The following is an 11,867-nucleotide window of genomic DNA, read 5'->3' on the forward strand; positions in this document are numbered from 1 at the left end:
ATATACATTGCGTTGCCGTTTGTTTCTCAGCTCGGTCTCTTAATTTTACTGCACAGGAAAGTAATAAGTACCAGATCAACTCTTTTTTCACGCGTTCAGTGTTTTGTATATACACAACAACTTACATTCCAACAGTATTACAGTCTTATTTAAATACCATAATTGTCACTTCGAGGATACATATAATTATTTTGTGACAATAATCATTCTAATCATTATAATCTTCGGTTTGAAAATATGTTATTTTCTATCCAATATTGTTTACTTTTCATTCAAGACAAGTATTCTTAAATATTAAGCATCTATTTTTCTTGAATTATATAAAATTGCTTCATTCGAGTAAGTTTGTCTTTCTTTAACGCGATACAATCTCATTTCAAGATTTTCACGTTGAGACTAAAAATATTTTACCGAACAAATATGGTTCAAGGGCTCTGATAATAAAACAAAGAAAAGAATAAGGGAAGGTAGTAAGAGCCGACGCAGAATGTTAGATGCGGAATACAAAAGTTTTATGTATAATAACATTCGTAACGATCAAACGTTTCGATCAGCTAATGTGATCCTTTTCAATGACCTATAAAGCAATATTGATTACATCCAAACATTAAATATTAAATGTAAAAATAAAATAAAATTAAGGGCGGACGCTTGAGTTAAATAAAAAAACATTCGGTAAAAAACAAAAGTCGCTTGGAAAGACGAGAAAAATCTCACCCGACGGTGGGTGTCGAGAGGCTGCGTTTGCATTACAGTACATAAGAGAAACGCCGAATACTTGATAAGGTATTAGGGATAGAATATGTTACTCCATGTATGCAAGCGAGTCCAAGACGGTGTGGAACTTGTGGAAAGCTCATGATTCCGTGCGTGAGATGATTTTTGAAGTTGTTAGCACAATTATCCACGGAATAATGACCAAATGTAATATATATTTTCAAAAGGAGAATATTCTTTTTTTTTTCTGCGTGCACATTGTAATTCGTGCTATTATTTTGTTGAGATAAAAAAGCAGTTTTGAAGGGACGAATTTGTCACGACTCAGCTTCCAAGGAAGCACTTGATCCGAGAGGAATACGTGTCGCATGAGGCAAATATGGAAATATTTTTCGCGGGAATTGCGATATGCAGGTGGCGGGCTGCTTACCAGCTTCCGTCTGGTCCAGACACAGTGGCGTATCGATAAAGTGCGGATTAAGCGATGTTCCCGTTTATCACGCGACGCATCCGTTCGTGGGAGCGACGTTTTCGCGTTTAAGTGCACTCCGCCATTAATCTCATCTTCCGGGGGGGGGGGGGGATTAAACGGAGCCACATTTTCTTCGACGTCCCGTTAGATCCGCGTTGGCGTCGCCGTAACAAAGCATATCGAACCGTGGCTTTTAGGGTTTCGTGGCAGGCAACGTCGGGCATTGTTAGTTAACACCAACCGAATAACGCGCGCGTCGCAAATCCAAGTAGGTTTTCGATTATTTCACATTTCAAGCGCTCTTGTCATTATTTATTTCAATAAACGTCCGGGAGCTCTGGAGACTCAGCCATCTATGCCGGATTTCGTTAGTCACTTTTCTGCTGCCAAACCATATATCCACGCGTCAATCGACCATTACGTCATAAACCATGACGGTAACTTCAGGCGAAAGGAACGACACTTCCCGTCTTTCTTCCCGAATTTCCCTCGAGAAAATCCAAAGACGCAGCGAGAAGAATTTGCGAGATACACGAGGTACAACATGACGTCGTTCGCACGTATCTGGAGGCCGTCTTTGCGGTGTCTGACATTCCGACGAGAGCTTGGCACGTTCGAGAGATCGAAGGACCGCGACTCGCGTACCGCGCCGGAGGACCCGTGCCCTCCTCCGGATGATGATCCTCGCTGCGACCCTTGCCCACCGTGCCCTTCGTCGACGAGACCGCCGTGTCCTCCTTCCGAGCCGCCAACTTGTCATCCGCGCGCCGGTAACGTTGGAAATTCCTCCGCGCGTATCTCCAACTTTCCCGATAAATTCGCGACTTGGCGCACCAGGAATTTTGCGGCGCCGAGATTTAGGTGCGCTCGAGATTAGAATTGCGAACGATGATCTATCGGAATGGAGGACGTACGGAGAAGCGAGAGAGTCGCGTATCTTTGGAGATAGTGCTCTGGAAAAATGCAGCTTTAACTTCCAGACTATTATAATTTCACATTTGTCATATACAAATGTGTAGAAGATAAAATAATGTTTTATATACGACGCACGGCGCAAAAAGAGCGAGGTTGAATGTCGTATGAAAATTAAATGTAATTAATTATATTTTAATCAAACGTACATTTTGCTCCATTTCCTGCAGACTGAAACAAAAATCGAGCTCGTACAATTAATTAATGTTATCAGCAATAACTCAAAATGTTCAGTACAATTGAATTTGCTTTATTCCGATATTCCGCTCTTTATTTCGATATTTCACGTCCATAAAGAGGGAACGCTTCGTGGATTGAGAATCGAGTGCACGGTGCAAATTTAATTTACCGTCGGGAGAGACGGCGAGTGCAACGCAATTTAATTTCGCCGCGGAATTCCTCGCGATACGCGTTAATCGTATCTAAATAACGATACAATTGTGGGCGCAGATCCGCGCAAGCTCGCATTCTGGCGTATGCTGGCCCTGTGCGTCGCATTACCCCTGGTCGTGATCATGTCGGCGATTACTTATGTGCGGCACCGAGAAAAAGCGAGGCAGCCGAGGGAGCCGTTCCTGAATCTTCCGTATATGTGTCGTCGGACTAAGGTTCTGGTCGGCCCCATTTGTCAGAACTGTCGCGAGAAACAGGACTTGGAAATCTTTCTACCGTTACGACCCGGCAGACTCAGTTTTGCGACTACAAACGGCGAATTTTCCGATCGATTCTTCACCAGCGAGCATTTCATCGTTGACACGTGCAACTATTGTCGACATTTCGTATACAAATTTATGACATTATTGCAAATCAATTGCATTGCCGCTCGTGGAATTTATATTACGTTCACTTGAGCTGAGTGAAATATGAAAATGCTCGCGAGAGATGATTAATTTGCCATTAAATCACGGGATTTAAGACTCCTGGATACTCATTACAGCTGCATTTGACGTCAGAAGTGCGAGAGCATGACATTTTTTAAAACGTACATTAAAGTAAGAACGTTTTTTTTTCAATAAAATAGCGTTTGTAGTAGATAGACTTGTAAAAAATATCAAAAACTTTCCCTTTGTTTGGGTAATCAATAAATAATAATTCACGTATTAAATTGAATAATGTCTAATCAAGGACGAGAACAAGCTGTTTGACAGCGGACGAATTGAAACAAACATTTGCTTTTCACGTATTAAATTATAACGAAAAATGCAAGTCTTCGGTAAATTTTAACACTACAATTATTTTAAATATAAAAATACTGCACCGAAACGTAAAGTGACGTTATACATTGTAATTTAGCTTATCGGCGTGTCAAAAAGCATACGCAGTCCCACATTATGAGATAAGCTCCTAATATGAGATGGCAGAGTTTTTGCTAAATTAATAGGCAGCATCTATTGGTTTCATCATGAATTCATTGCCCTCGGAATGAAATCTGTTTAGTGGAAAATTGATTGTTCGTGTAATCGTTGCGAAAAAAATTTCTGATTAAATTTTAACGTTGAAAACCTACTATCTCATAATAGAGGACTTTCCTCTACTTGTGTCCATACATTCATACAGTTTTTTATCGATATACGAAATGAAATGAAATTCTTGTTTCCATCGTTTTAAATCAAGTCGCCACTGTCAACGCAGACTTGGCAGTCGAGTACTCAGGAGCCTTAAGAAGCAATTACAGATTGTTTTCATAGAATGTTTAAATTGCATTAATTAAATGTAAAGATGGACATAAGGACATAATTTGCTTCCTTCTTCAAAGTCACAAAGAAAGCAAGAAATCAATCTTGATGAAATCTACCTCGAAAATATTATTCTTCGAGTATTCAATGCGCGAATGGTTAAGAAATCTGCGGCCATTTCTTTTCTCTCTCTAATTTTGCACGATTCAATTCTGGTACGAATTTATGCAAATTTTTATTCATTCGTCTATGTACCGAGGTAGTCTATTGCGCCTCTTTGACTGCTAGACCTATTTTCTTGGCGGTCCGGATTATCGACTAATAAAGACCCACAATTGCACTGACCTTACTTCAGTTTTCCCGTGCTAGGAATTTCATTATAATTGTTGCTGTATTTCGTAAAGTTTGTAAAAGAGAGAACAATTAACGGAAGCTCCAGTCTCTTTTGATTTCGGATTTGTCAACAGAGTAATTTTCCAATTTTACATCTCTCTCAACCGCGTGAGTTTTCTTTTAGTGGCTCGAGGCCAAATTAATTTATTTGTCTATCTATCTAGAAACTATAAAGTTGATATTGCATCATTTATCATCTGTCGGAGGATTCGCGCGGCGGATAGCGAATCAATCTTGATCGAATCCACTTGGAAAATATTATTCTTCGAATATTCGTTGCGCGAGTGGCTAAGAAATCTGCATCCGCTTTCGTTTTTCTTTCAACAGCCGTTTCCTTGGGGCGATGGGAATCACACGTTGTTCCATAACCCTGTGAAAAATCCGGTACCGCCGCACGGCTACGAAGTCGAGGATCCAAATGAAATGCCCAGGAAGGTTGGCAATTAGCAGAAGCGTGGGAATAACTTGATGCTGGTAGTGGCAGCTGGAAATAGCGGCGAGACGAATATGACGGCTTGTCTGCCGACGCGCGGCGGTCGTTTTAATTTTTAATCGGCTCTTGTCGCCCCAGAGAGAGAGAGAGAGAGAGAGAGAGAGAGAGAGAGAGAGAGGGGGGGGGGGGGGAAGAAGATCGGATATGAAATATTAAATTTTAATTGGGGCAAGACTCTCGGTTGCGTAAAGTGGCTGTATTTCGTTCATTACTCATCTTGCGCACAATCTGATGACATTCACAAAATAATGGAAATCACTGTATAACAGTTTCAATTAAAAAAAAAAAATGTCCAAAGTCGCTTTGTGAAAATTGTTTCTCTTGCGTTATTATATCTTCCGTGATTTAGAATGCGCTTTTTCGCACATTTTATAGATCGTTTTACTCCCCCACCTCCACATCCAGTACAGATAAATACAGCGTAGCTAAATAGATTTTTTCGACAAGTTAGTAGCTTTAGCTACTTGTTTAATTACTGGTTGACGCTTGTCCTCCTTATTTTCTGTAATCGGAGACTGACGAGAGATTCTGTCGGGAAGGTTAACACGAATCACGAGCAATTCTATTTTATATTTTAAATACTTGCTCATAAATATGTCCTTCAAATGGCTTAAATCTTTTTCTAACCACTCAACCACTTTCTCGTCCATTATTTGAGTCAGGATGCCACAGTACAATTACAAACTACTCGAAACGTGATAAAACAAGCATCGACACGTACCGACAGTGTTTGCTGTTATCTAAATAAAATTATATAGATGATTATCTAGAAAAAATTTTAGCGTTATCTTATCTTTATATAGATAATAAAAATAAGTATTATCTATATCTGCATCTTAGATGAAAGAAAGTGTTATCTTTACTAAATTATCTAAGATAACGTACAGATAATTTGATTTAGGGCCACATAAAAATAATATGGATGGCGTTGTAGCCCATGCATTTATGTGTGCGTCATATAACCTAACCTGAATATATTCTATATCCCCCTTTATAATTTAAATTTTTCTATAATTTTCTTATAATTTTTTCTACTGTGTTTACATGAAGTCTTAAAAATATTATCTGAAAATTATCTAGATGAATCATCATATAATTTTATCTTTTATCTAGATATATTCAAAACGAAATGATCTTTATCTTATCTAAGGTAAATTTATATATTTTTATCTTATCTTTATCTAGCTAATTTTAAAATCATCTATGCACAACACTGCGTACCGAGACGCATACCGGAAGTTCCATCACTAAAGTTGCTGCGAATTAAGAATACGTTCTTAATATTAAGAATATATTCTTAATTTAAGAAGACATTCCGAAAAACATGATGTTGAGAAGGAAATAGTCTTCCTCATTAAGTGAATCTATTAAGAGGATTTGTAAAGTATTAATTGCAACGACTCTGAAGCCTCTTACATTGGACAAACCAGACGACACCTTCTGACCAGAATTAAAGAACATAAAAAGAGACGAAAACTGCCACTCCGTGGTCAGCACATACCGTGCGTCACATGATCACGAGTTCAATTGGTCGGAACCAAGAATTTTACATAGCGAGCGCCTCAGGAGAAAAAGAGAAATCGCCGAAATGTTTTTTTATCAACAAAACCGATAACACGCTAAATTTACAAACAGACACCGAAAACTTTAATGTAATATACGGCCGTGTAATCAAAACTGTATAGTTCGCAATATCACCTTGTATTGTTCCTAAGACATGACTGACAAATTAATTCGAGCCCAGCTACCACAATGCTCACACGTACGCGTATATTTTATAACTCGACTCTGTCTTATTCGACGACGATGACTGACTTATTGTTAGTATCACTCGATAAGGATCCAAAAGAATAGGGTCGAAACGTCGTGTAACAAACTAATTAGAAAACTAGCCGCGCGGCTGGATTGACTATAAGTTTTCCATCTCAATTTGTAAAGTATACATTTCAAGAATTGAATGTTTTCGGTGTCCCGTTACGAGTGTATGGAATCTAAGCGAGCAGAAAAGGACTCGGGGAAACGGCGGTTTCCAGCGATTTTGAAATTTCGAGGGACGCAAGTTTCGGAGAAAGAAAGCGGGGTGGGCTAGGACAAGTCCCGAGAAACGAGATACATTCGAGACCTCTCGCCGTCTAGTTGGGGCGAGACGACGACGACGGAAGTCCCGAAAGGGTTAAGGCGACTCCGGCCGGAGTCGCGGCGTTGCGACGCCGTTTTCGGTCTCGCCTTCTCGCGGGGGTTCGCCGGCGCAGCTGGTCTCGCGCCTTGTTGGCCGTTCGGGGGCGATCAATAGACCGGGTGGCGGCGGAGGATGGTGGTTGTCCGGGCAGTGGCGAGTTAACCACCCCGGCGTCACATTTCTATTATCTAACGACAATCTCCGGTATCACGTCTCCATTATCTAGAAACGATCCCCGCCGAGATCCCGCGTATGTCCGCCACGCGGATACGGGGGGGGGGGGACGGAGTTATCTTCGAGCTGTTCATTGCGGAATCGTCGCGCGGCACTCTCCATTTCGGAGGCGCGCACATAACAGGTCGATCCGTGCGTTTTGCGATCGCTGATAAATGATAGCCGCTGAGTCCGGTCTTGGTCAGCGCGATCGCTCGGGGGACTCTCCATCGGGGATTCCTCGGTAAATTCCTTCCGTACTGTTCCTGCTTTTTTTTTTCTTTTGCGAGAGCTACCCCGCTGATACACTCTTATATCATAAATTTTGATGCGATCCTTAATGCCGTACAGAGTGCACCGGCGGTATCTCGCGTAAAGTATAGAAGCGCGATGCAAATGCGGAATTTGAAAAATCGACGTATCTCGCATGCCTGTACGAAGATACGCTGCTACAGTACGGTATACAAGCGAGTCTCGCAAACGATTAAGAGAGGAAAAGGTTGATCGCAGCTCGGGGCACGTCCGCGGCCGACACGTAAAAATCTCCCCGGTCACGTGACGCGCGTAAATCGTTACGCTACGTGCGGGTCCACGCGCGCGAGCCACGCTCTTTTCTCGCGAAATAACATGTTTGTTCATTGGCGCCGTTTAATTTACGGCCCTGCCCGCGGGCTCGTCGGGTCGCGAGGCACGAGCTCCGATTGGCCGGCGGCGATTTCGCGGGTTCGACGAGTCGCGCGTGCGATCGCGCCGCCAAGCGAGCAGCCTCCTTCGCTCCTCCGTCAGTCGGTGGCGGCGCGTCGCCGTGTTCGCGTGTCGCGTGCGTGCGCTCCCTCGATGCCCCTCGGCGCCCTACGTCGCGCCCCCCCCGCCGCTCCCGCTGTGACATCATTCGCATCATTCGACGTCATTGTCTAACCCTTTTATCGGTAAATCGGATCGCCCGCCTTTCCCGCCGTATAGGCCCGCTCCTTTCGGACGCGAGCTCGCGCGATATAAGAGAGAATGAAGTTCCTTCAACTAATTGCGGCGCGTGTTATTTTTACTCCGCGTACTTCCAGCCTCTCCGATACCGAGAGTGAGGAAAATCGGCGGTTTAATTCGCCGCCACGATGTCGCCACTTCTCGCGACCGGTTTCGTAAAACATCGTAATGAACGTGACACGAGACGATGCACAGTGGTTTCTACTCAAATGTTGATATAAACCGGGGGATATCGGAGTGTTCTCTACGAGGGCTCGTTTAAATTCATTTATGAGAATTAAGTATCGCGATATCGACTTGGAAAATCGTTCGCGTTTGAAGGGATTATTCACAAAGACTTATTCAAGTCTTCCCTCGCGATCGACGCACGTTACTCGTCGCGTCACTTAAAACTCGGGGCCCGATTAAATTAATAATTCTACTTGATTGAGCATTCCAACGCTTCGTTTCTGCGAGTGCACATGTACACAGCTATGTGCACAAGCTGTTTTCTTCATCGAATTATTTATACGCATGCGCGATAACAATAATTTTACAAAAACATTTTTCAAAGACGCAGGGAACGAGAGCTGACTCGCTTGTGGAATCCCGACGAGGAATCGAATCCTTTCGCGCGACTTGTCGCGCCCACGCGAAGCGACACGGCTGCGAATTCGGGGATCACCCTGCACCTTCGGCGGGCGTGAGCGCCGAAAGTCTCCGAGCTGGCGTGACGGAGTGCGACACGCGTGTTCTCTCGGCTGTCCTCCCGGCGCCGCGTATCTCCCTTCCGCGGGGCGGAGTTTGATCGGGGCGCGAGGAAGATGTAAAAACCTCCCCGGAAGTGTCCCCTCCGCCCCCGGAAACTGCGCCGCACGTTGGCGGTGCCGCGAATGGTACGTCCGACGTTATCGTCGACGTCCACCTCGCTCTCGCCCGCGCGTAACAAAACGCGCGTTCGCGCGGCGCGGCGATTGAAGCTCGCAATTTTCTGCGCGGGTGGTTGCATGTGCGCGTATACGTTTGCGGGAGCGAGTGATTTCGTGAATAGGTAGATGCTGGGGGGGGGGGGGGGAAGATTGCCTATAGTGTCGTGCCCCCCCAGCCTCCACGCAGAGAAGTCCGTCACGGTGGTTTTAGCGGGTTAACTCGGCACCGCACAACCCGCCTCTTCCCCCGAAGGGGTGGGTATCCGAAGGGATTTCCACTACGTATATAAAAAAGACGAAACAGGCGGATGAATACGGGCGGATTTTGCAGCGCGAGCCGCATAATTGCCGGCTGCTAATTCCGCGCGCGGTATAAAAGTCAAGCACGCAGCCGAGCACCGGGGCCGAGCCGGCGTATAAATAAACGTTTTGCGTAACGTTTTGTTTATTGCTTCTGCCTGGATGGGTGAGAACGGCGGCTGCTCCGCGCCGCGAATTATTCCCTGGAACAGCCGGAGATTCTCACGAGGGGGTTAACATTTATCGCGCGAGAGGACGATGGAGAACGAATTAAGGATGTTTTGTACGCACATTCGTTGCAAAAAGTAACTGAAATTCGATTTTGAATACGTTCGCTTCTCGTGCAGCTTGGGTTGCGTCAAATCTTACTATTTATTCGTAGCTACACGGAGAGAATTTTCTCTTAAAATTTATCCCGAACATCGTGTAATCGTGAGACAACGTGGCATTTCGAAGAACTTTATGAGAGTTTTTTTTTAAATTTTACTAGTAAAATGTGTACTAATTTTAAGTATAATTACTAGTAAAATATATGGTAAAATTTCCAAAATCTCTCCTAAAGTTCTTGGAAATGCCACGTTGTCTCACGATTTTAAATTAAAAGTATGGTAAAATTTCAAAAAACTCCCATAAAATTCTGCGAAATGCCACGTTGTCTCACGATTACATTGATTTTCAGGGTAAATTTTAAGAGGAAATTATCCCCGTGTGGAGTTCAGAAACGTATTTTCGATTTTTCCATCCCTTTTCGGCCATTTGAGTCAACGCAGTTTTCTATAACTTTACGAGTAAATTCACTAGAAATAAAAATTCTTATATAATTTGTGATTGCTTCGGTGAAACGACTTTGGATTTGTTTACAAGTCTCCGAACATTAGCGCGGACAATCTGTAAAAGTTTTGTTGAATTCAATATTTCCAAAACAGGTACTAAACATCCTTAAAACGTGGCACCATCGAAGTGTGAGACTGACGAATTGTTTCCCTGCTCGAAGGTCGAGAACAGTCACGCACTTGAAATGGAATGATCCTTTTAAGAAACGCTCGTTTCAAGAACCTGATAAATAATTCGAAATGACGGAAATAAAAAAAGAACGTTAAAAATATCGGAGTTACGTGACAATTTATATGATTATTGACGACGTAATTAACAGTTCTCGCGTTGGAAATACGCATAAGCGTCGCTTCATTATTCAGTACCGCACATAATCCATTATTATTTGGCTTAGCCATCAATTATGCACCAAGGCCATACTCACCTGTATCTCGATAAACAGATGCTGTTTACCGGCGCGTTGTTAAAGACCCAATCGCGATTAAGTGGCAAAGTTGAATCTTTTATTCCTTGGACGCGAATTTATCGTTTACTATCGGCTACTTTTAACTATGACCGAGCACCGGAACTACGAATATTTCCGGCACAGTAAATATTCGCGTCGAGCAGGATGCGATATTTACGTATCGCTGAGCTCGAGTAGCAGCCTGCGATACGATCGACGTGGTTTGCGTTCGCCACAACCCGCAATCAAGACGAGTTGTCAAAGAATTTAGTTCAATCAGAGAAGTTGAGCGGCGCACAGCTCGGCTATAACAATAGTAATTCTCGGTGCCTATTAATTTTCTTCAGTTTCGATATATTTTTCTCCCCGAGAAACGAGTCCGCAATTTTCAATTCTAAATGGTTCTTCGATTTTACGCAGTCCTTTTGTAACGGTTAAAAAAATATATGTTGTTATCCTTCATCGGCAGTATCTATCAGTAATTTCAACATTATGCGAATTATCGTTACGATACTTAGAAAAATTTAATAGACGATAAAAGTTAATTATTATTTTCTTCCCTCTATTATTCACTTGTTCGTCGGTGCCTTCGTTTTCCAAGTCTGGCCACTATCCTCGAGACTTGATCCTTGAAAAGATCCGCTATTATACATACACGGACGCGTGAAATCGGAGGATTCTCGAATACTATCTACGTAGCAATCGCTAGCCTGGTACTTAAAATTCAGACGTAACGCGATATGGAGATATCTTCTTTCTACCATTGCAGAGGATTACACTTGACGACGCAAAATGGAGACGTCACTCGTGATTCCCGGCGAGGAAGGTCTCTCGAGGTGTCGCGAAGATGTCGAACGCGGCGGCGTTCGGTATCTCTGAAGGGGAGATGCACTTTGCCAAGATGCACGAGTGATACAGGACAGGCTCCGACAAAATGTTGATCAAGGAGTATCGCATACCGTTGCCTCTCACGGTAGAGGAGTATCGAATCGCCCAGCTGTACATGATAGCGGTAATTATCGCGATTAACCGGCCGCATCGCGAGAAAGGAGAGTGGCGATTTAAGGTAGTTGTTTCGCGACAGTAATGCTCAAAAATTCCTTCCAGACAGGAACCAGCACTCAATTATTACAATGATATATCTTGGTGCAATATTGTTCTAAAGAATACACTTACGATTAATACATAATGTAAAATAGATTCGAAAGATTGTAGTTTGAGGTGCTGTTGCCACATCTCTTACGCTACACTCATGTCTACTACATAATTCTACCCATTTTT

At 43.1% G+C, this 11,867-nt stretch overlaps 1 protein-coding gene across 16 annotated transcripts in view; it reads left to right on the forward strand.

The window, feature by feature from the left end:
* Nucleotides 1-11,867, forward strand: part of LOC105559492 (protein retinal degeneration B) — a 76,557-nt gene that overhangs the window by 43,377 nt on the left and 21,313 nt on the right. For 9 of the 16 annotated variants that reach the window (XM_012007810.1, XM_012007809.1, XM_012007816.1 and 6 more), the window contains exon 2: nt 11,356-11,652. In XM_012007810.1, coding sequence (XP_011863200.1) covers nt 11,521-11,652 — 132 coding nt within the window. In that variant the 5' untranslated portion in view covers nt 11,356-11,520. Of the gene's footprint in view, nt 1-7,905; nt 8,045-8,065; nt 8,975-9,151; nt 9,263-9,970; nt 10,903-11,355; nt 11,653-11,867 lie in introns of those variants that run through there. The other 7 variants (XM_012007818.1, XM_012007821.1, XM_012007814.1 and 4 more) reach the window with 6 other exon arrangements.

The sequence above is a fragment of the Vollenhovia emeryi genome, unplaced genomic scaffold (genome assembly GCF_000949405.1).
Source record: "Vollenhovia emeryi isolate VEMERY1.0 unplaced genomic scaffold, V.emery_V1.0 DF939267.1, whole genome shotgun sequence".
Classification (NCBI taxonomy): Eukaryota; Metazoa; Arthropoda; class Insecta; order Hymenoptera; family Formicidae; genus Vollenhovia; species Vollenhovia emeryi.